Genomic DNA, 27685 nt, shown 5'->3' with positions numbered 1-27685 from the left:
ATAAAACCCTATCATGCACTAACTTGGGGTTCACTTTTTCACAGATTTTTGTAAGGAGACTTAATTACAAGCTTTTTCCTTGAATTATGTTAGAACACACAAGTATAGGTAAAAGAACCTTGTAGTTTGCTTCAAAGAAAGAGAACTATAATTTTTAAAGTTCTAAGGCTTGATAGGATCAGATGGATTCTGCAGTCCTGAATCGGGCACCTGAATGCCATTACAATACAGACAGACTAAAATTTATAAAACATTTTGAGTATTAAGGTCATTCTGGACTTATCCTAATGATGGGAATGTAAAAGTATCCCTATCCCAGTCTCAGACATAATATCAAAATTACTACTTCAAAGTAGAACCCTTTTTATAAAGATTTATTTTATTTGAAAGGCAGAGTTACAGAGAGAGAATGAAATAGAAAGATCTTCCATCTGTTGGTTCGGGTTGGGCCAGGATGAAGCCAGGAACCAAGAACTGCAGTCTGGGTCTCCTGCGTAGGCCTAAGTTCTTGTTTACCTTCTGGTGCTTCCCCAAGCCTGTTAGCTGGGCGCTGGATGGGAAGTGCAATAGGCTGAAACCAATGCTCTTAGGGAATGCTGGCATTGCAGGTGGTGGCTTAACCCAAGGCACTGCTGCGCTGACCCCTAGATCCCAGTAAAAAATGTGATTTCTGCTATTACTGAGGCTGAAGACAAACGGTAGAGTTGTATTAAGAACCTGTCATTTGGGCTTTTCATTACATTCGTGCTGGAGCTACATGTGTGGTTTCTATAGTCTGTTGCACTAGCATTTGGAAACTAGTTTGTTGAAAGTATAGCCTTCCAAATTTGGTGGATATTTTCATGTTTGCCTTGTTTATGATAAGTAGCCCAGGCCTTAGTGTCACAAAGATGATGTTTTGCAGTATCAATAAAATGTTAACCACATACTGATATGGAATGGGGAAAAAAAAACTATGTCCTGCTTGACTGCTCAAAAGCATATAGTACCTAAAGAAGTTAAATAATTGAGGGCTTGATGAGTGGGAAGAGTCTTAAAACTTGAGGCCTCACTTAATATAATAGATAAATTAAGAGGTATGGGAAATAAATGTACAAAGAATACTGTGTTTTTCTCAAAAAATACATTCTTATTCATTTCTAGGTACTGTCTTATATTACGTATTTTAAAGACGTACACACTTGTGATTAGTACCTCATGTACCTTTTCAATAACTTTTTTGTTTAAGAAATCACAACACTTTAGTGTTAATTAATATTGGTATATCCAAGGTGTGTGTTTGTTGCCTGACCTGTTGCTATTTCAGATGATAATGTGAGAAAAATGAATAGATTTCAGAATTGATTATTGAGTAATACAAACAACAAAAAGTCTGGGCATGTTTTATTCAGGATTTATTTTTGCTGCTGGTTGGCAAAGCGCTGCAATGCAGAAGGTGGATGTGTTCGAGCAGCGAAGACGGTAACTGCAGGGCGGCATCAGCTGTGACGTAGTTCTGTTCTGTACCTGGTACATCTATCACTGTTGCGATTGTAAGCGAAGAAGATCATAGTTTTGTCTTCATTTTGTGATGGATGGCTCTTTCCTTTGCAGCCAAACAGGCAAAAAGTTAATGGCGAAGTGTCGAATGCTTATCCAGGAGAATCAAGAGCTTGGAAGGCAGCTGTCCCAGGGGCGTATTGCACAGCTTGAAGCAGAGTTGGCTTTACAGAAGAAATATAGTGAGGAGCTTAAAAGCAGTCAGGATGGTAAGGGTATTTTTTGGAGTTTGCTTAACTTCACACTGGCTTTTTATTAAGCCGCCAGGCATGGCTGTTACGTAGGTTCTGTACATGTTAATCTCTCCCTTATATAAAATTGAGTGAAACATTTCTAGCTGAGTCAACAAATAGACCACATTTAATGATTTTAGCGATTTTCCCCCCACTCACATAATTGTTGTGTAAATTTCCTAAGAAGTTTTGTTTTGAGGGGAATAGGAATTGGTGAGACATAAAAAGCATGTTGTTACTAAAATATACAAATTTAAATTTATATTCAGCACTTGGAAAGGAGGAGTATCTTCAGCCATTTCTCTTTAGGTTTAAAACATCATGGGGACATTTGGCAATTTCCAAATTAAAAGATTTTATGTTCAAATTTGCTGCGGAGTCAAACCAAGCTTGTAGTCTCTCTGCCTTTTTATGCAGGTATACCAGCATCTGTGCTGTTTCTCCTCTGTGCAGATTAATATTAGAACAAAATCCAAACTCACTGGAAGTTTTAGTTGAGAATTAGTGCATCTGATGGCTAATGAGATCAGTAGCCAGGTAATACCTTTTCTCTGTTTTTGAAAGGCAGAGTTAGGAAGAAACGCAGATTTTCCATCCGCTGATTCACTCCCCAAATGGCCACAATGGCTGGGGTTGTGCCAGGCCTAAGCCAAGAGCCCAGAGCCTCCTCCAGATCTCCCACATGAGTGTGGGGGCCCAAGCACTTGGGCTATCCTCTGCTGCTTTCCTGGGAGCATTAGCAAGGAATTGGATCAGAAATGGAGCAGCTGGGTTTTGAACCTGACCCCATATGGGATGCCAGCATCTCAGGCAGGTGTTTACCCAGCTTTGCCAGCACACTGGCCCCTAAAACAGCATTTTGAAAGTGATAGTCCGGGGCTGGTGCTGTGGTGTGGTGGGTGGGGCTGCCATCTGCAGTGCTGGCATCTTGTGTGGGCACCTGTTTGAGTCCCAGCTGCTCTGCTTCTGATCCAGCTCACTGCTGTGGCCTGGGAGGGCGGTGGAGAATGGCCGGGTCCTTGGGCCCCTGCTCCCGCGTAGGGGGCTCAAAGGAGGCTCCTGGCTCCTGGCTTCGGAGTGGGCCAGCAGATGAAAGATCTCCCTTTGCCTCTGCCTCTCTGTGACTTTAGCTTCCAATGAATAAATAGATCTTAAAAAGAAGAAAAGTGATAGCTCTTAGCCTTTGTTATCTGTGAACATGTAAATAGATTGTATAGCAGTGAAGGAGTTTTTTCCAAAGGCCTCTTAGAACTTAGGAACGTGTGCATTTTCATAGTCAACAGGAGTTATGTTCTGAGATTTTTGCTTTCCTCTGTAGCAGAGAACAGTGTTCAGTTAGGGCATAAACTTACTTGGAGTGTTAAGGTAGAAAACCACACTGTCCTAAGGGCCCTACCTGCGTGGAGTGAAGACCCTGGCTAGGAGAGTGAGGAGATAGGAACTGGCTCTGGGGGCCTGCAGGTAATCGTGGGCAGATTTTGGGGGTTGTCACAGTTCTTTATGGTGAGATGGTTTGAATCAACTTAACTTGCTTTGATATGTGTATGTAGAGAGAGACATATTAACAGTATATTCCTTTACGCAGTCTACTCTGAATGAATTCTAATTCTTGAATGGCTATTTTTAAATTCTAGTACATTTTTAAAAAATAGTATTGTGATTTTAAAGTGTATCAGTGGTTAATAAGCACTCGGCAGTGGCCCTGTGGCAGCGCTTAGGAAATGCTGTTCAGTGAGTTCTGAGACTGAAGTGGGTCTGACTCTCTCTGCACAGAACTGAACGACTTCATCATCCAGCTGGACGAGGAGGTGGAGGGCATGCAGAGCACCATCCTCGTGCTGCAGCAGCAGCTGAAGGAGACGCGGCAGCAGCTGGCGCAGTACCAGCAGCAGCAGCCTCAGGCCTCCGCGCCGGGTACCAGCAGGACTGCGTCCTCGGAACCTGCAGAGCAAGGCGAGGCCGCGAGTAAAGACTGCAGTCGGCTGGCCAACGGACCAAGCAACGGCAGCTCCTCCCGGCCGAGGACGTCTGGGTCTGCATTTCACAGGGAGGGGGACGCGACTGAAGATGACTTTGCGTCTTCTCCAGGGAGTGCTAATAAGGCCTCCAGCAGCTCGGAGGAGAGACCCGGCAGAGGAGGTAGTAGTTACGCAAACCAACTCAGTGCGGGGTACGAAAGTGTAGACTCTCCCACGGGCAGTGAAAACTCTCTCACACACCACTCAAATGACACAGACTCCAATCATGACCCTCAAGAGGAGAAAGCAGTGAGTGGGAAAGGTAACCGAACTGTGGGTTCCCGCCACGTCCAGAATGGCTTGGACTCAAGTGTAAGTGTACAGGGTTCAGTTTTGTAATATTTTTCCAGCAAATTTTTATACAGTGTCATTTAATTTGGGAGAGGATACTGTCCAGAAAAGTAATGCATACTTTTGTCACAGTTTGCCTTTTTGTGGGTGTGTGTTGTTTTGTTTTTTTGCTTCAATACCTCTGCCACCTTGGAATTACAGCAGTTAATTACTTTGAATGTTGCTAAAAGGACATTTTTGTGTAGGGTCAAGTTATTTTTATATGAGTTAATGTGAAGTTGTAAATGGAAATCTTTCCTTAAAGTATACCGCGATGATGTCTGTAAATCTGTCTCTAGAACCCAAGCTGTAAGGCATCCTTCCTCCTGCTGTTGCACCATGCAGACGTGTTAGAGTAGATGTGGACCTAGGACTGCCGCGTTGCCCAGTACACTAGTTTTATCACTGAGAGTTGGACTTGCTGATGGAGTCCTGTAGTAGTTTCAGTGTTAGATGCAGTTTTCCCACCACACATCTGTGCATTTTCTCTTTAGGTGACTGAATGTGTAAGAAACGTGTGTGCATAGTTACTCAGTTTTTATGAACTGTTGTATCCTGTTAATGCATATTGCTCTGTGACTCCAGTATATCTTACCTGTACTGACCAAACCTAAATAAAGATTTTTATTGTAACTCCTTTATTGGTTGTCTTGTTGTATTTTGGATGTGTTTGGTAGTCATTTATTTTCCTTGAATTGGCTGAATTTCTGCTCATTATTCTTGAATATATAACAAAGGTGAAACTTAAAGTGTATGCATTGATTTTGATTGTGGACATAATTTTTAATTTTTGCCTTGTACAGTGAAGTCACAGTGTAGGAATTATTTTTTCCCCTGAGTAACAAAGGTAACTGTTATAAAATGCTGGAAAATACATCAAAGACTACAATAAATATCTAAATATTTTAAGTTGTGATCTGATTTCAAGCAATTAGGTTTTCTATACAGTCTGATAATTTTTAAAAAATATTTATTTGAAAGTTACACAGAGAGAGAAGGAGAGGCAGAGAGAGAGAGAGAGAGGTCTTCCATCTGCTGGTTCACTCCCCAATTGGCCGCAATGGCTGGAGCTGGGCCGACGTGAAGCCAGGAGCCAGGTCTCCCATGCGGGTGCAGGGGCCCAAGGACTTGGGCCATCTTCTACTGCCTTCCCAGGCCACAGCAGAGAGCTGGATCGGAAGGGGAGCAGGCAGGACTAGAACCAACACCCATATTGGATGCCAGCACTGTAGGCAGTGGCCCTGATAATTTGTTTTAAAACATTGGCCAGCACGTGTTTGCTAATAGCATACCAGTACCAGGTATTAGAATGTAGGGAAGATGGTTTTAAGGTGTGAGACTGTCAGTGCTCCATTTTTTGCCTCTTGTAACTAATGATCTTGCTCTATGTGATATTGCATGTCTTTAGAATCTGCCTTTCCATATATGGTTAGGATGAAACTTGTTACTTCTGCCAAGAGCAGACTACTCAGCTGGGCTGGGTAGAACCTGTACAGTCAAGCAACTTCAGAGGCGGAGCTATGGTCACAGCTGCTGACCTCTGACGCGGGTATGTCTGATCTCAGTGGTGGATTGAAAGTGCTGCAGTGTTACTGAACTATGCAGTTTGCTCAAGGGACTAAATGTTTACCTTTTTAAAATAAATATATATAATTAAACATTGAATCGATTCATCAAACTCTGTGAACTCTGGCTTTTGTTCATGGATGTTCTTTTAATCTTTTAACTTGTTTGAACTCTGTCCTGTGGGTGTTAGGTGATTCTTGATACGTAATGGAAAATTTTCAGCCAATAGTACAGTTGCAAGGATTTGATTCTTAGTCTTCAGTTATCTTTATTGATATATTTATTTTAATAGAGTTAGATCTCCCTTCCTCTGATTCACTCTCCAAATGATTGCAACGGCCAGGCTGAAGCTAGGAACTTCTTCCAGGTCTCCCAGTTGGGTGACAGGGGCCCAAGCACTGGGGCTGACTCCTCCTTTCCCAGACCATTAAGCAGGCGCCTGGAACTCCACCGGCACCCACACAGGATGCTGGCAATGCAGACGGCGACTTTACCCGCTATGGCACAGCACCAGTTCCATCAGTAATACAGTTGTGTAACCTGACATTAATACAGGTTTGTCAGTGTGATTATGAGTTTTCACATTTCTGTTGATGGATAACTTAGGCATTTAATTAATATTTCTCACTTCTGGAGTTGGCTGCTTCATTGCGGGTGTGATTCAAATCCATCCTCAAGTTAGAGGCTGGTTTCCAGGGCTCATAGGTTTGAATCCTGGCACTGCTGTCCCTCATGCATGCCTTCGGCCACCGCTTCGCCTCACTGTGTTTTCTGCTCTAAAGCAGGTGATACATGTAGAGTGCTTGCAGCAGGGCTTAGCTGGGCTGCTGTAAACAAAACCCGTTCTTTCTCCGCAGTTGAGGAGGTTGGAGGGTCAGGTCAGAGCCTGTTGATGTGGCTCCTACCGAGGGCCCTCCTGGCCTGCAGAGGACTGGCCTGCTTGTTAGCCGCCTCCTCCCCCAGCTGCTGCTGAGGGTGCTCATCTATCTGAGGGCTCATGACCTAGTGACCTCCAAAGGCTCCCCTTCCTGAGGCCAGCGCCTTGGGAACGAGGCGTCAGCATTGAGGCCCGGAGCAGCAGGTGGCTGGGAGAGTGGATCGCCAGCAGGAAGCAGGGGAGAGGTTTTGTGGAGGAAGGTGGTCCTTGGCTCCCTGAAATGCACGAAGCACCAACCTTCCTAGGGGACTCTGCTAGTCAGAAGAGGGCTGGTTTATCTTTTCATTTTTTCTTTTTAACAGGCAGAGTGGACAGAGAGAGAAAGGTCTTCCTTTTGCCGTTGGTTCACCCTCCAATGGCCGCCACGGCTGGCGCGCTGCGGCCGGCACACTGCGCTGAGCCGATGGCAGGAGCCAGGTGCTTCTCCTGGTCTCCCATGCAGGTGCAGGGCCCAAGCACTTGGGCCATCCTCCACTGCACTCCTGGGCCACAGCAGAAATCTGGCCTGGAAGAGGGGAAACCGGGACAGAATCCGGCGCCCCGACCGGGACTAGAACCCGGTGTGCCGGCGCCGCAAGGTGAGGATTAGCCTAGTGAGCCGTGGCACCGGCCAAGGGCTGGTTTATCTTAACGACTCAGTCTAACCAGCAGTGAGGACCAAAATGCCTTCGGCAAGTCAAACAATGCCTATGTCTTGGGTTGATTCTTGGTTCCCTTCTGGCCCGTACACAGCTTTGAACAGACACTGAGGAGCTAGGATGAGGGTGGCCAGGCTGCACGAGCTGTCACCTTCCGAAGGTGTACTCCAGAGCTGGTTCTGACAAATCCTTGAGGTCAAAGACAAGTGAGTGTTCACACTCATTCAAACATGCATTTGGAATGGATGCGCACTCTCCCATGTCCAGGGCCTTCAGTGTGCTAGGAGCTGGTGCGAAGCAGTAAGTCAGGGTCATCTTGTGAAATTTACAGTCTGTAGAGACAGATGGCGGAACTCCAGCATGGGCGGAGGGCACAGTGGGTCTGGGACGCCGAGGCGCCAGGCTTCCTGGGGGAAGTGATGTCGGTGAACTTCAAGAGGCAGACAGATTTCTGGCTTGGCTAACAAGATAGAGGCTCACAGATTTCACAGATGCGTGCTGTGTCTATTTTTTATTTTTACTTAAAAGTCAGAGAGCGGCCTGCTGATTCACTCCCCAAATGCCCACAGCAGCTGAGCTGGGCCAGGCAGAAGCCAGGAGCCTGGAACTCATTCCACAGGGACCCAACGTCTGTTGTAATGTGTACATTTATTTGAAAGGCAGAGGTAGAGATTGTCCATCTGCTGGTTCACTCCCCAAATGGCTGCAATGGCTGGAGCTGAGCCATCCAAAGCCAGGAGCCAGGAGCTGCTTCTGGGTCTTCCCCGTGGGTGCAGGGGCCTGAAGACTTGGACCGCCTTCCACTACTTTCCCAAGCGCATTAACAGGGAGCTGGATCCGAAGTGGAGCAGCTGGGACTAGAACCCGTGTCCACACGTGATGCTGGTGCCGCGGGCAGTGGTTTTAGCCGCTAAGCCCAGCGCAGGCCCAGGGACCCAAGTTCTGCTGCCTCCCAGGGTACACCTTAGTTGTCTACTGGAAACGGGACTCGGACCTAGGGACGTCAAGATGGGTCGCAGGCTTCCCAAGAGGTGCCTCGCCCACTGACCTCATGGAGGTTTTCACTAGAGGAGACGCAAAGGCTGAAGAGCTGGTTCCGGCTTGATTCGACGTTAAATCGGATGTGCTTGCAGGACATTTAGACAGGGCCAGTGTGCTCCTGAGACAACTGGGCTAGACATCAGAATGGTAAAGGGAGCTATCAGCAGGAGCCTCGGGCGGTGCATGAGAGGTTGGAGTCCACAAGGAGAGGAATGGGCCAGGGAGGGCCGCAGCCTACCGGCCGGGGCTGCGGAGCGCGGAGCGGGCAGGGGCACCCCGGGCGCCTCCCGGAGGGGCCTGCACTCCCCGCATCCTCACCCTAACGCGGGCTCGCAGGAGGCCCTCCCGAAGCTCCCGGACCCCGGCCGGCTGCCTGCCCGCACTGTGCCCCCCGTGGCCCGGGTGGCGCGCCTGCCTGGGAGCCCCAGCCTCCGGAGGGGCACGCGCGGGGTTCCCAAGCCAGGGCGCACCCCGACCCGGTCCCCGCAGCCGAGGCCGGACGGTCCTGGACAACCCGGGGAGGTCTGGAACCTTGGCCGGCAGTGACCCGGCTGGGACAGGCTCCGCGCCCGGGAGGAGACCCGCGCACCCCACGGGGACACGCACGAGCGCACCCCGGCAGCGGGCGGGACTCGCCAGCGGCTCCTCAAGGCCCGGGCGGAGCGCGACAGGGATCCGGTCCCCCCTCGTCGTCACTGTTCAGAGCAAACGGAAAGCCCAACCCTGGGGTGAGCCGTGCGCGGACCCCGGGACCCCCGCCTCGCGCCCGCCTGTCCCGGCCGCGCCTGCGCGCTGAGGGCCGCGGCGAGGGCGGGGCGCGCCCTGGCTCCGCCCCCTGGCGCGGCCGGGGCGGTCCGAGGAAGGGCTGCTCCTCACTCGCCGGCAGCTCCGGGCCCACAGCGGCAGGCGCGGTGGTCCCGACAGGATGAGTGCAGGCTCGGACCCCGTGGTCATCGTCTCGGCGGCGCGGACCATCATAGGTGAGTGCCCGGCCGCCGCGGCGCTCGCGAGGGCCGCCGCGGGCGGGACCAGGGTGGTGCGGAGGCCCGGCGTGCGGACCGGCCGGCCGGGACCCCCGGAGCCCGCAGCCTGGTGCCCGCGGGGCTCGGCTCGGCGCCCCCTCCCCGCTCTCGCCAGGCGGGTCCGCTCCGCCCCTCGTGCTCCGATTGGCTGTCCGTGGTAGAACCACGGTGCCTCCCGGCTCTTCTATTGGCTGGCGCGGAAAGGCGTCTTCTCGCGAGACCCCTGATTGGCCAGCTCCGGGAGGCGCCATCGGTCATCAGGGGCTGGGCCGCTCGGTGGTGCGACCCGAGCGCTGGGCGGGGGTCGTGCGGCTGATGGACGGTGACGGCTGCTTGTGGCCTCCGCCCCCGTGGTCGCGCCGAGTTCCCGCGGGCCGCCGGCTGCCGGGGTCCGGAAGCTCGGGGCCGCCGCAGTACGTTGGGCGGTCTGTCCGAACGGCGCGGCGGCGCGTGGTCCTCGGGGCTCAGGGGTCCTCTCTCTCCGCCCTTGTGTTGCAGGCTCCTTCAATGGCGCCCTGTCGACCGTGCCCGTCCACGACCTGGGCGCCACTGTCATCAGAGAGGTCCTGAGGAGGGCCGCGGTGGCCCCGGACGAGGTGTCCGAGGTCATATTTGGACACGTCCTGGCCGCAGGTAACCCCCGGAGCGCTGGCCGGCAGGGCGCGGGGCCCCTCTGGGGCCGCGCACTGAATCAGTGTGCCGCGTTCGGCCGGTGCCCCAGGCCCTGTGCGAGGTGCTGGCCGAGTGGCTGCGGCCACGCGGGGACCGGACAGGGGTCCCCCCCATAGCCGGTCACTAGCTTCAGGCTCCCGCCCTGAACGTTACCGTCGGTTGGATGGATCCCTGGGGAGACTCAGACCAACACCGGTCCTCAGGCCACCAAGACCCGCTGCTTTTCCGTGTCCGGTCAGGATTCAAAGTGTTCCAGATGTTGGATTTTTTCTGATTTTGGAATATTTACATACACGTGTTGAAGTATCAGAGGGGACAGGGTTAACGTCTCAACACAAAATGATTCATGTTTCACATGCACGCATACCTCGGAAGGTTTCTGGGAAAATGGAATGAGAAGATGAGTCTATCGGTGCAAGAAATTTTGAAAGTTAGGCCGGCGCCGTGGCTCAATAGGCTAATCCTCCACCTTGCGGCGCCGGCACACCGGGTTCTAGTCCCGGTTGGGGCGCCGGATTCTGTCCCGGTTGCCCCTCTTCCAGGCCAGCTCTCTGCTGTGGCCCGGGAGTGCAGTGGAGGATGGCCCAGGTGCTTGGGCCCTGCACCCCATGGGAGACCAGGAAAAGCACCTGGCTCCTGGCTCCTGCCAGGATCAGCGCGGTGCGCCGGCTGCAGCGGCGGCCATTGGAGGGTGAACCAACGGCAAAGGAAGACCTTTCTCTCTCTGTCTCTCTCTCACTGTCCACTCTGCCTGTCAAAAAAAAAAAAAAAAAAATTTGAAAGCCGCCGTTTTTTCACAGTCCACATTTCCCTGAACTTGTTGAAGATCCTCCTAGGCCTGGATTTCAAAGGTTTTTTGCATCAAAAGTAACTTACCTCTTCATTCCGTTGTCCAAGAACTTTCTGGAGGACCTTGTGCGCCTTAGACACAGCCCGACCATACTTTCACGCAGTGTTTTGTGCAGGAAACAGAGTTTGCATATCGCCGGCAGGGTCTCCACACACTGAATAAAATGCATTGAATGCTGTCTGCGCAGCAGGCGCTGTGCCGGGCATCTCTTGGGGACCATGAATAAACTTGAATGTTGTGTGCCTCTGCTTTCCCAGGCACATTAGCAAGGAGCTGGATCGGAAGTGGAGCAGCCAGGACCTCTGAACCAGTGCCCATATGGGCTGCCAGCATCCCAGCCGGAGCCAGCGCTGTGGCATAGTGGGTAAAGCCACTGTCTGCAGTGCCGCCATCCCATGTGGGTGCTGGTTCGAGTCCTGGCTGCCTCTTCCGATCCAGCTCTCTGCTATGGCCTGGGAAAGCAGTAGAAGATGGCCCAAGTCCTTGGGCCCCTGCACCCACGTGGGAGACCTGGAAGAAGCTCCTGGCTCCTGGCTTCGGATCGGCTCAGCTGTGGCCGTTGCGGCCATTGGGGAGTGAACCAGCAGATGGAAGACCTCTCTCTCTCTCTCTTTCTGCCTCTGCCTCTCTGTCATTCTGCCTTTCAAATAAATAAATATTTTTCTTTAAAAAAAGATATATTTTACCTATTTGAAAGGCAGAATGACAGAGAGGGAGACAGAGAGAGACAGAAAATCTTCCATCCGCTGGTTCACTCCCCAAATGGCTGCAGTAGCCAGGACTGGGCCAGGCTGAAGCCAGGAGCCTGGAGCTGCATCTGGGCCTCGCAGCATTGCTGAAAACTTTCAGATTCAAGGGTATTTCAGATTTTTGGTTTAAGGATGCTTAAAATATTCATAATTTAGGTTTTTTTTTCTGCCTAATTCTCCTTTCTCAACTTGTCTTTATGGGCCTTGAAGTCTTTTATGAACCATGCTAAAAAAAATGTACACTTAACACCCTCAGACCGGCTGAGTTCTGAGCACTCCCGCCTCTGCCTCTCCGTTCCCCACTTGGACTTTGTCGGCTATCGGGGGGCACCCCCCTGCCAGTTTCTCTGGTACCTGTCTCCCTGTCTCCCTGCCGTCTGTGCTATCTTGTGCAGCCATAATCAAACTAACAATTATGCTTATCGAGGGCTCACTCGGTGCAGGACCTTTGAGGCACCGAGCCAAGTGCTTCCATTTCGTCACCTCATTTAACCCTCATCATGAGGCGGTTGGATCCAGTTAGCTCTTTCACAGGTGAGTGCATGAGACTTTGAGACATCACATAACTACCAGGGGCACAGTTGGAAGTGGAGCCAGCACTTGAATCCAGATCTGTGTCTGCGATGCCAGTCCACAAGCTGAGGACTGGGCCGAGCCAGGAGCTTCTTCCAGGTCTCCTTGGTGGGTGCAGTGGCCCGAGCACTTGGGCCATCTTCCGCTGCTTTCCCAGGTGCATTAGCACGGGGCTGGATCAGAAGTGGCGTGGCCGGGACAAGAACCCATGCTGCTTGCCGGCGCCGTGGCTCAATAGGCTAATCCTCCACCTTGCGGCGCCGGCACACCGGGTTCTAGTCCCGGTTGGGGCGCCGGATTCTGTCCCGGTTGCCCCTCTTCCAGGCCAGCTCTCTGCTATGGCCAGGGAGTGCAGTGGAGGATGGCCCAGGTGCTTGGGCCCTGCACCCCATGGGAGACCAGGAAAAAGCACCTGGCTCCTGGCTCCTGCCAGGATCAGCGCGGTGCGCCGGCTGCAGCGGCGGCCATTGGAGGGTGAACCAGCGGCAAAGGAAGACCTTTCTCTCTCTGTCTCTCTCTCTCACTGTCCACTCTGCCTGTCAAAAAAAAAAAAAAAAAAAAAAAAAGAACCCATGCTGCGATGGTATGCCTGCGTCACAGGCAGCGCCAGACCCCTGCTGTGTGTGTGGTCAGTCATGTGTACATCCCAGATTAATAACCTTGTGATCAAGATGACTTTTAGCAGCTGGTAGCCCTGGGGAACGCCATCTCTTGATCCAAACAGTGCTCTCTCCAGCCAGCAGGCCAGCAGAACGCCAAAGGGAACGCTCAGTTGTCCGGAAGTCAGCAGGAGAAGTGCTAGGTTCGGGCAAATCTGAGAGGTGGCATAAAGACCCTTTGGCGGCAGACAGCGGTGCCTGAGAATATTTGGAACTCTTGACTCCACCCCTTCCGCTGCTGCTCTGCGTAACCCGTGTTTCCAGTCCCCACCGCGGCCTCAGGGAAGGCCTTTGTGGGTTCTGATTCCCTGCGCATCTTGTTGGGTAACCAGCGCGCCGCAGTGTGGTGACTAAGGACAAGAGGAGAAGAGCTGCCGAGGGCAGCCTGTGGGCTTCCGGCCCTGGCTGGCAGCGCTGCGTACCCTCTCACCCCGAAGTCTTTCTACTCAGTGCCTAAGGCCTCTGTGTTGCTGCTTCCAGGTTGCGGGCAGAATCCAGTCCGACAAGCCAGTGTGGGTGCAGGCATCCCCTACTCCGTCCCGGCCTGGAGCTGCCAGATGATCTGTGGTTCGGGCCTGAAAGCCGTGTGCCTCGCCGCGCAGTCGATAGCCCTAGGGGACTCCAGCATCGTGGTGGCAGGCGGCATGGAGAACATGAGCAAGGTACGGCCTCGGACGGGACGGCCCCGGTGACCTCACTGACGGGTCCTGTCCCTGCTCGTCAGAGCCGGAGCCACACAGTTAATGAATAAGCAACACGGGTTCAACCTTGACCCCCACCTCAGTGCTAATCATTCTTCAGGTTGGTTGGGAAATCCTAATTGAGGAAAAATCCTCCCTACCCGTGTGAGTGGAACGAGTGTACATTTCTTAAGCTGTGCTTATGAAGCGTGTAATATTAAAGCCCCAACAGGAGGGTGCTTCCGGAAGTTAATGGAAGCGCCAGAGTTGTGGCACCAGCCTCCCGTGTTCCTGGGATTAAGTCGCAGCTCTGCTTACAATCCAACTTCCTGCTAATGTGCCCAGGAGGCAGCAGACGATGACCCAAGTACTCGAGTCCTTGCCACCCACATTGGAGACCCAGATGAGGTTCCTGGTTTCTGGCTTCGGCCTGACCCAGCCCCAGCTGTTGCGGGCATTTGAAGAATGAACCAGGGGATGGAAGATCTCTCTCTCTCTCCCTCTCTCTCTGACACTCCTCTCAAATAAATACATAAAAGCATAGGCTGTCTGCCAGTGTCTGCTTTAGCAGGAAGTTGGAGTGGAGCACCAGGCAGGATTCAAGCCCAGGCCTCCGTGTGGGACGCAGGCACCTTAACTGCCAGGCCAGGTGTCTGCCCCTTTACACACTTCGGAGGTTCCCACTTACTGGTCAGCTGCCATCCTTGGTGACAGAGGGAGAGAGACGGATCTTTCATCCACTGCTGCACTCCCCAAACGGCCACAGCGGCCAGGGCTGGGCCAGGCTGAAGCCGGGAGCATCACCTGGGTCTCCCACGTGGCTTGCACGTGGGCCATCTCCTGCTTTCCCAGGTGCGTTAGCAGGGAGCTGGATCAGAGAGTAGTCAGGACGAAGGTGGCACTCATGGGCTGCCTGTGTGGCCGGGGCGGCCTGACCCAGGACAGGAGTAATCACCGCCCCGCCTCAGCCCGCGTTTGCTTCTCGTTCCCAGGCGCCACACTTGGTTCACCTGAGGACAGGAGTGCGGGTTGGGGAGACGGCGCTCGCTGACAGCATACTCTGTGACGGCCTTACCGACGCCTTCCACAACTACCACATGGGTGTTACGGGTGAGCACTCCCACAGGGTCGCGAGCTCGCTCGCCGCCTGCCCCATCGCTCCTCACGGGCAGATCCTGTCCCTGCTGTAGGACGAAGTCCCTCTGGTGAACTGCGGTGCAGCGAGTCAGTGTCTCCCCTGACCGTGTGACCATGTGACTCCCTGACCAGCAGAGCACTTAGAAGGGGGGTCCCTTGGAGTTCTGCAGCCCCCATAAAGAGGGTTCTGTGCAGAGGCCAGCCGGTACTGCTGGGCCCTCACTGTGCGATCTGCGCCGTACAACTGGGTCGAGTCATCCGTGTGCAAGGCCCTGTGGTCTAGGTTTCCTGCAAAGTAAGTGGGAAGTCGTGAGAAGAACTCGTGTCTGTGTGAGACTTCGAGTTAAAGAAGCAGACCCGAGAGGTGAAGCGCCTTGCCCAGACGCGTGCAGCTTGGCTCTGGCTCGTGAGTGTGAGGCAGGAGAAAGGTATTGAGAGGGGCAGGACTTGGTCAGCAGGAAGTGCGGGCAGAGAGGGGAGGGCCTGGCGGTGAGGGCTGCAGCAGGCCAGGCCGAAGGGCAGGGCAGACCCTGGGAGCTGCGTGCCGGCCAGGGTCTTGTCACAGCGTCGGGTCAGTTTCTCAGGTGTGGTACTCGGGCCTCCCGTCACCAAGGGTTGTAGATTCAGGTCCTCGGTCTTGTCCAAGCTGTGACGCCACCAAAATGTGCTTGTTAACCCGTAACCGGAAGCCCCTCAGCACGTGACTGTGTTTGAAGACAGGGCCTCTAAGGACGCAGAGTGGACAGCGAGGCCATGACGGTGGGCTGTCGTGCGATCTGAAAGGTGTGTGTGAGAGGAGGGAGCTGAGACAGACGCCAGGCGTGAGCACGCACAGGACACCGCGAGGGGGCGGCCGTCCGCAGGCCAAGGAGGCGCTGAGCGAGGGATCGCCCGGGCTTGTGCCACTCACCAGCTCTCCGTCTGGGGCACGCTACGCTGGTGCAAACAGCCAGAGAAGCAGGGCCTGCTGGGGTGTCTGGAGTCAGCGGGCCAGGGGACAGGGGAAGAGGGAGCCACCAAGAAAAGGAGCTCCGGAAGTCTGCCTGAGACCCCCGAGGTCTTGGTCAGGTACAGCAGGGCACGTGCAGCCCACACCCACCTGGCCTGGTGACCAGGGCTAGGGAACTGCACTGGGTGGAGACTAAAAGCTTGCTGGAGACTTGGGAGCTCTGAACATGTGATAGGAACACATCGTAGTCCATCGAGAACCACTTAGAACACACAAAGTTATGGTCCTACTGCAATTCCATCCTTTTTATAAAAAAACTTATTTATTCATTTGAAAGGCAGAGTTTGAAAGAAGGAGACATCAGATTTTCTTCCCATCCGCTGGTTCACGCCCCAGATGGCCTCAGTGCCAGGGCTGTGCCAGGCAGCGCAGCCGCGTGCACTCGCAGCCTCCGGGCACGAGAACTCTGGAGTGGTGCGAGTTACATATGTGCGCTAGACAGGTGTCCCACGAGCTGGTGTCCGTGGGCAGCCCGCAGTTGTGCACCTAGGATTTCCATGTTTCACTCTGTGTTAGGTTTGCTTTTCCCAGTGGTATAGATTCTGAACGCGTGTGTATGCTGGGTTGAGCAGGTGAGGACAGGAAGCAGGGTCGCTGCTGTAGAAGAGGCCCAAGGAGAGAGCTACTCGGGGGCGAGACTGCACAAGACACCAGTGTCATTCAGGGTGCCCCGAAGCGTGTGTGGGGCAGAGCGTCAGGTTCCCACGAGCGCTGCACTCTGACAGGCCCAGGAAAAGGAGCGAGGCCTGAGTGTGATTCATGCACGCAGAGGCGCGTTGGGACTAGAAGTCATGAATGCAGGCTACCACTGCTGAGCAAAATCCTTAAGATACTTCCAGAATCTCCAACTAACTCACCACAACGTACTGAGTGGTTCTGAGTGGGAAACAGTGCGTTTATGGCAGTGTAGACGGGAGGATGCCACTTTGGCCCAGTGAGCCCAGGTGTCCCGAGGGTCACTCACCTGGCTTCCAGCACCTCTCACCTGGAGAAACCCTGAGACAAAGCCAAACTGGCGAATTACAAAAGCATTGGCCCTTGCTCTTCCAAAAACGCAAGCCACAGGAACAGCGCCTGCAGAACCGACCGTCGCCGCCCGCCCCGCACTGGATCCTGGCCTGTGAGGACTTTACTGGGCAGGAGAAATTTGGATTCGATGATAGTACTGAGGCGTAGGAGTGGACGGGGGTTGTATCTCCAACCTTCTGTCGAGTGGGGAAGAGTGCTAAGCAAGTGGGGCAGCCGGACGTGCCCGACCGGGGCCGGCACTGCGGTGGTCAAAGAATCCTCCCGGGCGGTGGGGGCGAGCAGGCAGAGCCAGGCCTGCCGAGCACGTGGGAGCCTGGTAAAGGGGTCTGCCCGCTCAGTGACACCCGAGAGGAGGGAGAGCGCAGCTTCGTGCCTGCCGTGCCCAGGCCCCCTCTGCGGCCCGCGAGACCCCGCCCCGCAGTGCCCCCGCCCCGCAGTGCCCCCCCACCCTGAGCCTGCTTCGTGACACTGTGTTGCTTTCCTTTCCCAGCTGAAAATGTAGCCAAACAATGGCAGGTGAGTCGAGAGGACCAGGACAGGGTCGCAGTGCTGTCCCAGAACAGGACGGAGAACGCGCAGAAGGCTGGCCACTTCGACAGAGAGATCGTGCCAGTCCTGGTGTCTTCCAGGAAAGGTGGGCGGGTTTGCAAGCTGCCTCGCGGTCAGGTTCCTCAGGTTGCTTACCTTGGCCTGGCTGTGTACACAGGGCGTGACCTCTCAGCCCATGCTGTGTACACAGGGCGTGACCTCTCAGCCCACGCTGTGTGCACAGGGAGTGACCTCTCAGCCCACGCTGTGTACACAGGGGCTGTTGCAGAAACCAGTGATGGGAGGCAGCAGTGCCCTGCTCCCCGCACGGGCTGACCCCTCCTTCCTGCAGCTGTGTGCCCCTCCAGCCACACTTCCCAAGGGCGGGTCCTCGGGGGCACTTGACCGTTGCCTGCAGCTGCTTTCCTCAGAGAGGGCTGTGGGTTTAGAAGACATCTGTCTCTTGAGGAAAGTGCTCATCAACAAACTTGACGGTTAGAGACAGAGCTCCCCCAGATGACCGCAGCAGGCTGGCTTGGGCCAGTGACGCCAGGAGCTGCGGGCTCATCTCGGTCTCCCGTGCGACAGCAGGAACCCACATGATTGTGAGCCATCCTCTGCCGCCACCCAGTGTGCCCATCGGGAGGCTGGCGTGAGCGGAGCCAGGCCGGCAACCCAGTACTCCGGTCTCGGTGGCTAAGCAGATCCGCACCCCGAGAGTCCTTTCCCTCCTCTTGTCCCCAGGCTGTCCCTGCCCGCATCCTAGCAAAGCACCGTTTCCCGGGCACCACCCTGCGCTGATGCTGGGGGCCTGGGTCTCCTCTTTTCAGGGCCTACCGAAGTGAAAGTGGACGAGTTCCCTCGCCACGGCAGTAACTTGGAGGCCGTGTCCAAGCTGAAGCCGTACTTCCTGACCGACGGAACAGGCACAGTCACGCCAGCGAACGCTTCAGGTCAGGCTTCCGGGAACACGGGGCTGTCCCGTCATCTTCTAGCTTTCATTTGAAAGGCAGAGTGATGGGAAGAGAGGGACATTCTGCTGGCTCGGTCCCCAGATGGCTGCCATCATGGGGGCTCCGTCAGGCCAAAGCTGGACCCCAGGACTTCCAGTGTCCCCCGAGCTGGTGTCCGTGTGGGATGTGGGTGTCACAGCTGCAGTGACACTGCTAGGACACAGCAGCCACTGCACCTTCTTAAATTCCTTTAGCTGTCACACAAACGTAAAATGTTTCCACTTCTCCAGTGCCCAAAAGTGCCCCTCTCTGTGTGAGGCCTGCCTTTTGCAACTCCCCGCCCTTCTACCTGTGCAAGGTCATTACCCACTGTCCCGCGGTCAGCTGTGGAGATGGGTGCAATGGCGGAAGTCTTTGTGACAGAAACCTGGTCACTGCACCTTGCAGGGATGAACGACGGCGCGGCCGCGGTGGTGGTGATGAAGAAGTCGGAAGCTGCCAGTCGCGGGCTTGTCCCTCTAGCGCAGATAGTGTCCTGGGCACAAGCAGGCGTGGAGCCTTCCATCATGGGGACAGGGCCCATCCCAGCGATCAAGCAAGCCGTGAGTAGTCTTCCCCACCTCCTCCTCGCCTGCTGTGCAGTGAGCCCTCTGGGAGGCCGCCGGTGTGGGCACTCCCGTGGTCAGCACTGCTCGGTCTCCACTGGTCTTCCCCAAGCCTCACGCACTCACCCGTGCAGCTGTGCCAGCAGCCGGCAGACCTGAGGGCAGGGAGGACCATCTAGGGGTGACGCGTCTCCTGACCCAGAGCACAGCTCTGCTCCCCAACTCCCGGCCTGGAATTTCCACGTGATGCTCTACAAGACACCCTTGACTTTGCGTCACTGGGCTCCTCTCTAAGCACCACAGCCGCGGTGTCTGCGTCCGGATAAGCGTGCCGCCTCTCTGCAGCCCTCGCCCGTTCCTGCCCTGTCGCTCACTGCCCTTCTCTTCAGGTCGCCAAAGCTGGCTGGTCGCTGCAGGATGTCGACATATTCGAAATCAACGAAGCCTTTGCAGCCCTGTCAGTGGCAGTTGCTAAAGAACTCGGACTGAACCCAGAGAAGGTAAAGATCAGGTGCTAAGAACCTGGACTGAAGCCAGGCTTCTGTGGGCCGCAGTCCCTAGGCCGTGCCCCTGAGCTCACAGCACAGCCTCTGCCCGTGTGGCTGCCAGGCTGTCCACGCACTGTGCGAGGGTTATCTCCCCGCGCATGAGGAAATGCTGAAGTTCCTGCTGGGACTCAGTTCACTGTTGCTTCCCAAGGGAGAAGAAATCCTTCTAACAAGGTTAAAACTCAATGAAGGGACAAGGGAAGTCGGGAATGGATGTAACAAAAATTTATTCCTTAGCAGCCAGGACAGTTGGAAAGGGCACCCTGCCAGAGGACAGAGAGGGAACAGACGTGTTGGGGTGTGCAGCCTAACAGAGCTTTCCTTCCCTCAGATCAACATCCAAGGAGGAGCCATAGCCCTGGGGCACCCTCTCGGAGCGTCCGGCTGCCGCATTCTGGTGACCCTGGTGCACGCGCTGGAGAGGACCGGAGGAGCGCGCGGCGTCGCGGCCCTTTGTGTCGGGGGTGGGATGGGAATAGCGATGTGTGTTCAGAGGGGGTGAGCAGTGAGCCGTGCTCACACTCGCCCGGGCCTGGTGTCCACTAACCAACTACTAAGGACCAAAGTGAGGATGGAAACCATTCCCTACTTCACAAGAATCCGAGCTGACAACTCACTGTACTTTAATTGTAACTTCTGAGGTACAAGACAATTGCATTTAACATTGTTATAAATAAAGGAGAAATCCCATCAGTCATCAAGGGCTCCAGAATGAACAGCATCTTCGTAGCCTCCATGCTTGTCATCTTTAGTTTCTGGATGTAACTTGATGAGGTCATCAATGCGGAGAATGGTGATTGCAGCTTCTGTGGCAAACTTCAGACTCTTTACTTTCACTATGGTTGGCTCAAACACCCCTGCCTGCTTGTTGTCTCGAGGCTTGCCATTGATCAGATCAAGGCCAATCCTGTGGTTAAAAGGGGGAAAAAACAGCCCAAGTTCTGGAGCAGCCTACATGTAAGATCAGTGTCTCAGCCGTCTCGGTTTGTCTAAGTGCACCTTATGATGTCATGGTAACAGCACCCGACACATCTCTCATCCTTGTTAGGTAATGCACAAGCCCAACAAGGCTGCCTGAGAACCAATGTAGAACCATAGGTCAGGTGACAACACCCAGGGTAGGAGTCTTCCCAAGGCCCTGGAATGGCTAAAGAGGTGTCAGCCATAACAAACTTAGGAACCAAACTACCACACAAAATCTAGTCAGGGAGAAAGGGCACTCCCGTTCTTACCATTTTAGATTTTTCCGTTCTGGGTTCACCTGCGCCTCATTGTGAAAAGCTCTCAACTTTGCGACCAGATCCGTGGAGTCCTGGGCAGCGTTCACGGCCAGCGTGTTAGGGATCACGAGGAGCGACCGTGCGAACTCGGCAATAGCCAGCTGCTCCCGCGAGCCCTGAGAGACAGACAGTTCCTCCTCACACGGGGACAGGGAGAACCCGCAGCAGCGGCTCAGCTCTCTGCGAGGCGTGCTATTTAAATTTATGAAAATGCCAGAGCTGCCCACCCCACTGTGGGAAGCAAGCAGCTCCTCTTACCATGCTGGTGGCGTAGTTCTCAAGGTATATGGACAGCGCTGCCTCGACAGCGCCCCCACCTGGAACCACAGACTTTGACTCCAGAACTCTCTTCACCACACAGAGAGCATCATGCAGGGAGCGCTCCATCTCGTCACACATGAAGTCGTTGGCACCGCGCAGGATGATGGACGCAGACGTACGCGCCTTAGTGCTGCGAGAGAGCACGTGAGACTCTTAACAGCACTTCCACAAGACCCGCACAGCAACTCCACACGCACCACCGATTAAATCCTGGGTGCACGCGGCCATGTCTAGACCACGGAGCAGAGATGACTCAGTTACGTCACCTCCATTTAGTTACAATGGCCCAGTGTTATTTTATCCCACGCGTATAACTGCTCATAGCATGGAGAGACTACAGCAGCAAATAGATGGGAAGGAAATTCTACAACAAAAGCTGCACTGCTCCCTAGCTTGGAAAGTAGCTTACTTTTTGATTAAGATCAGCTCGTCATCACAGATTCTCTCCTGTACCACCTCCTCCGCTTGTCCCAACATCACAGCTTCAAAAGTCTCTTCACCTTCCAAGTTGGCCAGGGTTGACAGAATACTTGCTATTAAGAGAGTCATAAAGGTGTAAATAATGTTCATGATGACCTCGTCGTAAATTCAGAACATTAACTTATGATAAAAGTGACACCGTGAGGTCAAGGTGTCACTGAGATGAACAGAGTAAGCTAATACATCCCCAGGGTTGCAGACTTCCCCAGTTCGTGAACAGGCAGGCACTCCTGTCTGCAGCACAACCATTACAAGGATGGTGTCCCCGGAGCTGCTCAGCACAGTGTCCCGACACAAACAGGCCATCGTGGCAGGCACCGGGACTCCACCTGACGGCTGGCAGAAGACTTACCTCCAGAAGCTTTAGCAATCCGCTTAAGATCCCTCTTTAAAACTCTCCTAACTGCCATTGCACCAGCGTCCACAAAATACTTGAGACACATGTCATCAATGCCGCCGGTGGTGAGGATGACATTGGCACCAGTCGCCAAGATCTTCTGAATTCTCTCCTTGGTGATATCTGATTCTCTACAAAGAAAAGGACTTTAGTGCCCCAAATTACCTTCTCTTTCTTAATACAACTCTAACTTTCGCTAAGTATTCATTCACAAAATCACTCTAGATTAAATTGAAACCCTTCTTTCCCATCTACATCTAGAACTTAAATTAGTCCAGTTTTTGGAAGCTCAAGGAATGGAAAGGACGACTTGCTTCCCACAATCCCTAGCTGAGTTCCTGATTTAGAGGTGCGGTTAGGAAGAGGCAGTGGGGCAGGTGTCGTGGAGCGGGCAGTCAAGCTGCTGCCTGCGAGCCCAGCCTCCGCATTGGAGATTGTTCTGGGTGCTCCACTTCCAGACCCAGCTCCCTGCGGATGCACATGGGAAGGCAGAGGATGATGGTCCATGCACTCGGGTCCCTGTCACCATGCAGGAGTCTAGATGGAGTTCCTGGCTCCTGGCTTCAGCCTGGCATAGCTCTGGCTCTTGCAGGTGTTTAAGAGGTGGACAAGCAGATGGAAGCCATCATTCTGCCTTTGAAATACCCCTCCCCCAAATACGAAGGAGCCTGCCCTCAGGATCTCTTGGAGGGAGGAATTACTGTTCATTCCCCCAGCAAGTATTAACTATTGTTGTATGCGAAGATGGACACAGGCATACACCCAGCTAAGGAGGTCTAGAAAGGGATCCTGGGTAGACCTGCGGATCAGACTAGAAAACGAAGAGCTTTATGGGTTAGGTGGCTGAGAAGCTGAGCATTTTCAAGGAAACCCCCTATCAGTCAAATCCAGCATGAAGTGTCTGCAAAGAGGTCAGGTGTGGTGCAGAAGCTACAAGACTTGGGGCAGTAGAGGCGTGCTGCCCACTACATAACTGCACTCTGGTCAACAGTGGGCCCGTACCAGAGAAAACAGCTGGGACCACCCCACTGCCGTGAGCCCACAGCAGCTGTGAACGCAGCACAGCACGTCGGTCCAGTGGCTGAGGGACGCTGCTCCCCACCAGCTATTCAAGCACGCTTGCCAGGGATAACAGGGTAATGAAGGACCTAGTACTGGGTGGGCGCCTGCTACTGCTGGCTGCAGACTTCTGAGTCATGCTAGCAGCTCGTGCACCGTGTGCCGACTACTGTTTCCCCTCGTGCTCAACTCTGCACTGTTCTGTTGATCAGAGCCCAAATAAATACGATGTAGTCCAGGTGTGTAAAGTTAAGGCTACACCACCTAGGAGCTGGTGCTGTGGCCCAACGGATTAACTACTTTAATCTAACACTATGCAAAACGGTGTGACTTTGTTAGAAATGTTAAAGTCCTTCAAGATATTCACACTCAGAAACTCCAGTTCAACAACACATGCTACTGCCTAAAAAATGGTTCTTAAACCAGCTCCATGACCTCAGACACAGCACTCCTTTTAGTTTACTGTCACCTAGTCCAATAATTTATAAACATCCTTGTCAAAGACCAAAAATATTCTCTCAACATACCTCTGCCTAATTTGGTCCAATTTTTCAGGGTCTGTAATGACCACTTGTACACCGAGCTTCATTTTTGTTTTCTGCAGGCTGAAGTCTAGGCAAGCAATTTTTGCATTAACTATTCTCTTGGGCATGCCTGTAATTGAACAGAATATTCAGTTCCATTACAGTCACCATAACAATGCTGCTTCATCAACCACACATTCACCCCAGACCCCAAGAGTCACGAAGGCATTAATTCACATTTCATCTCAACAGTTCAATGGCACCAAACAAGCAGCATTTCTTCCATGTGCACTCATCCTAACAAGCTACATGTGTGTAAGCCACAAAACACGCAACGCGCACAACCCAGATGGGCCAGTTTTAAGGGCCAGGGTTGTGGCGCAGGGAGGGAAGCTGCTGCCTGCAAAGCCAGCATTCCCTATCAGAGCGCCAGCTCCCTGCTAGCGCGCCTGGGAAGGCAGCACAAGATGGTCCCTGGTTCTTAGGCCCCTACCACCCACGTGAGAGACCCGGATGGAGTTCCTGGCTCCTGTGGCCTCTGCTCTGGCAAGTAAGCCAGCAGACGTGAGATCTCCATCGCTCCTGCCACTCAGATAAGTCCACCCCATTCTCTGAGCAGACCCCACCCCTTACCCTGAGATCCCACCACACAGTTGAGAGCGTAGCCACTGACGAGCATGCTCTCGGTCTGGCTTCTCCCGTGGGCTTTCAGAATATTGATGGAGTTGACTGGGTAGCGAGGCTGGCCTCGTACGTCTGTATATTTAACAGCAAGCACGGCATCTACCACCATATTAGAGAAGAAATCTCCGTTTCTAAGCCAACAGTTAAGGGTAACCACAAAATTTGGAATGACCACAGGGTACACATGAAAATCAAAAGTAATGTGAGGAGACCCCCATTTGGTAATCTTATTTATCAAACAAGCATTATTTCTGCCACCAAAATCCTGCAATATTACTTATCACTATCTGCAATTCAATCACTTTTATACGCGCTTTATGTATCTTTTCACTGTAAAAATTCAGGGAAGGCAACAGGCAACTCCCAGCATCGCTCATCTCTGCTGCAACCTCATTTTGCACTGATATGCACTATTCCACAATGACGGGCACAGACCGGCTGACCCGTATTGGGCAACCACAAGGATACATCCCGATGATTTTGGAAGACATTGACGTCTTCGCAGCGTTAATCAGGCAATCTCTCCCGAGTTCATCCGTGTTGATAATCAGGTTTTCACTGATATAGCGCACCGCTTCCCTGTTTAGTGTGGGGAGAAACACTGATCAATTCACCACTCAAGGGTTTGGTTTTATCACATTTCGGATAGCATCCAACTGTCACAGGCCATCTTCTGTCCAGCCATTTCATATAGAAGGAGGGTACCAAATCCTCTCCCTCTTCAGATCATGGCAGTTTTCATCTATCCCATAAGCATAGCCACTGAAATCTACTAATTGGAGAAAACGTGGTAGTCAAATGGGAAAGGCAAGATACTGGCTTCACCGTGTACTTCATGCATAAATGCTAAAGTGCTAGAATGCAGCTTTTTCAAACTGAAATTTAGTCATAAAGAAAAAAAAATTAGCCACTAGTCAACACATTAACAGACACCTGTTTATCAGTTCATCAAATACGTTTTTCCAGGGCCTGTGTGATGCTAGCATTGCATACGGGCGCAGGAGACCCGGTGCTCATGTGGACCCGCCTCCCTGCTGGCGTGCCTGGGAAAAGCAGAAGACGGTGCAAGTATCTGGGGCCCTGCACCAACACAGGAGACCTGGAAGAAAACCCAGGCTCCTGGCTTTGGCCTGGCACAGCGCTGGTCACTGCAGCTATCCGGGGAGTGAACCAGCGGATGGAGGCTGTCTCTCCCCCCTCCCTAACTCTACCGTCCAAATCAGGATTTTAAAAAACGTCACCCTCTCTGAGCGTACGCAATCTTACTTGCAGGCAAGCCGGTAGCCACTGATGACTGAGGTGGGGTGGATTTTCTGCTTGACCAGCTCGTCCGCGTTCTTCAGCAGTTCTGCTGCGATGATGACCTGCGGAGAAAACACACAGGGCCCTGCCGACGCCGCGTCGGATGTCTGCCACCACGGATGCAGAAGCACTGCCATGGTCAGGGATCAGCCAGACGGCGGCGGGAATGCTGGGGAACCCAACAGCTGGTTCCTAGAAGCTGGACAAGAACTGCGAACGCCTGGACCAGAGAGGAGGCTGCCCAGGGTTCTGGCTGAGCCAGAGTCCCGCAGGGCACAGCCAGGACGCACCCATCATCCTCAGAGATCAAGTGCTCAGCAGGAACTAAAAACCTGTCATTTACATTTCAGGGATTCATGCTACCTTGGGCCATCTGGCCTTTTGTTCTTAACCATTCTTATGAGAAACCAAGAATCGTTTAAAAAAAAATAAAAGTCGTATTAAGCAGGTTGCTGGGACAAAGCCCACCTCGCTGCTCGGGGGAAGTGGGCTGCATCCCGTCGGGGCTGACGTCCCACCTAGTGACACATCTCCCCCGCACAGCACCCTGACCTGGTCAGAGTTAACACCGTCCGCACCAAGACCTGTCTACCTCCCGTGCGCGCCACAGCTCGGCAATCACACGTCAGCGCGTTCCCATCGCCCCATCGTGAAAGCCCGAGCCGAGGACGGCCGCTACCGGCCGCCGACCTACCACGGAGGTGGTCCCGTCTCCGACTTCCTTATCCTGCAGGTCGGCCAGCTCACAAAGCACCTTGGCTGCGGGATGCTCCACCTCCAGCAGCTTCAGGATGGTGGCCCCGTCGTTAGTGATGGTCACGTCCTTGGAAAGCCACGGGGGACACCGTCAACCACCGCAGCCCTGCCGCCTGCCGCCACCCGCACCCTCCCGAGAGGGTGACCAGAGCGGCGTCACACACTGAGGACCCCCCCCCTCCGGCCCCCCGCCCCGACCGGCAGGTGCACTTACACCGATGTCGTCCACCAGCATCTTGTCCAAGCCCACCGGACCAAGCGAGCTTTTCACAATGTTAGCAATCGAAGCCGCAGCCATCACTGTGCCCAACGGGAAACCAAGTGCGGTCAGGAGACCCACCCCTCCGCCGAACCAAAGCAGCGACAGGCAGGTGCCCGCGGCGCTCCCTGGCCGGCCGGGGTGAGCACGCCCGCCCCGCGCGATTCCACGCCGGCGCTCCCCGCGGAAGGCACGCCTGCTCTTCGGCCCACGAGCCGAGGGGTCGCCGCGCGGACGCCTGGCCGGCCGAGACCCCGAGCCCCGCGCGGCCCCCGCCCATCCGCGGCGCGCGCAGGTGGCCGCCGCCCCAGGCCCGAACAAAAGGGCGGCCGGGCACGTGTCCGGCGCCGAGACCGCGTCCGGCGCCCGCCCCGGCAGCCGCCCCCGGGACGCGCCGCGCTCTCAGGCCCCTCGCCCGGCGGGCTGGAGCGACCGGGGGGGCGCAGGCGGCCGCGGCGCAGCGGAGACCGCAGCGGGGCAGCGCGGGCCGGCGCCACGCCCGGCCTTACCGTTCTGGGAGCGGATCGCCTCCCCGGTGCTGCGGTCCCCGAACACAGACAAGGGCCCCTCCATCTTCGCGGCAGGGCGCGCGTCGACTTCGCTCAGACCGCCGACGACCGGGCTGTCGGTAGTGATGTCGGGCGGCGGCGTGCAAAGGGCCCGAGCGACGCCGCGAGGGCTGCTGGGAAACACCGCCTCGCCGCTCCCCAACGCCCCCGGCCCGGCCGCGAGGCACGGCGGGAAACAAGGAAGAGGCGGAGAAAGAGGGACGGGGACGCGAGCGCGCCGGAAGTGAGGTTACATAAGGGGGCGGGCTCTGTAGCTTTGTCCAATTAAAGAGCAGGTAAGAAGGGCGCGAAAGGGGAGACCGGAAGTCAGGCTCGTGGACTGTCGGAGGAAAAGGAAGTGCTCGGCTGCACCTGCTTGCCGGGCAAGGTTGCGCAGGCGCACTTAGACATTCTAGTGCCTTCTAGAAAATGTGATCGGGAGGGCGGGGCTGTAATAGGTGGGCGAGCCCCTTCAGGGCAGGAGTTCTGAGCGAGTCTCGCCTTCGTACGGTTTCGTCCTTTTACTACGTAAATACTTGCGGAGCATGAGGCAAATCGGCCAGGTTTTCATCCGGGTCTTGAGCCTGGGTGAGAAAGGCACGGTTTTTCTGTGGGCCGGCGGAGAAAAATGTCCATTTCGGGGAACAGCCTTTAGAGAAGGAAACGATCTTGTGCCCATTCTCAGTTTCCAGTCGCATGTGCCCAGCCCACAGCGACCGGGGTCCACGTTGCGACCTGAGAGGCTCAGAGCAGGTAGCG

At 54.2% G+C, this 27685-nt stretch overlaps 3 protein-coding genes and 2 non-coding genes across 7 annotated transcripts in view; 2 read left to right on the top strand and 3 right to left on the bottom strand.

The window, feature by feature from the left end:
- Positions 1-4761, top strand: part of WTAP (WT1 associated protein) — a 39619-nt gene extending 34858 nt beyond the window's left edge. For all 3 annotated transcript variants that reach the window (XM_051854197.2, XM_051854196.2, XM_070073310.1), the window contains exons 7-8: positions 1594-1748; positions 3546-4761. In XM_051854197.2, the coding sequence (XP_051710157.1) occupies positions 1594-1748; positions 3546-4129 (739 nt within the window). In that variant the 3' untranslated portion in view covers positions 4130-4761. The remainder of the gene's footprint in view (positions 1-1593; positions 1749-3545) is intronic.
- Positions 4762-9124: 4363 nt separating this feature from the next.
- On the top strand, positions 9125-20013 carry ACAT2 (acetyl-CoA acetyltransferase 2). The gene is made up of 9 exons (XM_002714983.5): positions 9125-9282; positions 9823-9957; positions 13308-13489; positions 14500-14617; positions 17173-17316; positions 18041-18163; positions 18611-18765; positions 19158-19268; positions 19648-20013. The coding sequence occupies exons 1-9, from the start codon at positions 9228-9230 to the stop codon at positions 19816-19818; spliced, it is 1194 nt and encodes a 397-aa protein (XP_002715029.1). The 5' UTR covers positions 9125-9227; the 3' UTR covers positions 19819-20013.
- On the bottom strand, positions 19916-27071 carry TCP1 (t-complex 1). The gene is given in 12 exon segments (NM_001163114.1): positions 19916-20223; positions 20549-20712; positions 20855-21047; positions 21327-21450; positions 21750-21925; positions 23381-23507; positions 24011-24192; positions 24530-24640; positions 25328-25425; positions 26058-26186; positions 26334-26419; positions 26888-27071. Coding segments are annotated over 12 exon segments (1671 nt in total). The 5' UTR covers positions 26952-27071; the 3' UTR covers positions 19916-20006.
- On the bottom strand, positions 21142-21275 carry LOC127493352 (small nucleolar RNA SNORA20). Its single transcript, XR_007923408.1, has one exon. It is a non-coding gene; the product is annotated as a small nucleolar RNA SNORA20 (small nucleolar RNA).
- LOC127493361 (small nucleolar RNA SNORA29) lies at positions 24729-24867 on the bottom strand. Its single transcript, XR_007923416.1, has one exon. It is a non-coding gene; the product is annotated as a small nucleolar RNA SNORA29 (small nucleolar RNA).
- Positions 27072-27685: the final 614 nt, after the last annotated feature.

The sequence above is a fragment of the Oryctolagus cuniculus genome, chromosome 5 (assembly GCF_964237555.1).
Source record: "Oryctolagus cuniculus chromosome 5, mOryCun1.1, whole genome shotgun sequence".
Taxonomy (NCBI): Eukaryota; Metazoa; Chordata; class Mammalia; order Lagomorpha; family Leporidae; genus Oryctolagus; species Oryctolagus cuniculus.
This window is presented reverse-complemented; position numbering and strand designations above follow the sequence as displayed.

What these genes read in the sequence shown, in the direction of transcription:
- ACAT2 (XM_002714983.5), top strand. Translation starts at nt 9,228, where the DNA reads ATGAGTGCAGGCTCGGACCCCGTGGTCATCGTCTCGGCGGCGCGGACC. An exon ending in CCTGGTGTCTTCCAGGAAAG is followed by an intron (nt 17,317 to 18,040) that starts GTGGGCGGGTTT and finishes TCCTCTTTTCAG; the next exon opens with GGCCTACCGAAGTGAAAGTG. An exon ending in TCGGACTGAACCCAGAGAAG is followed by an intron (nt 19,269 to 19,647) that starts GTAAAGATCAGG and finishes TCCTTCCCTCAG; the next exon opens with ATCAACATCCAAGGAGGAGC.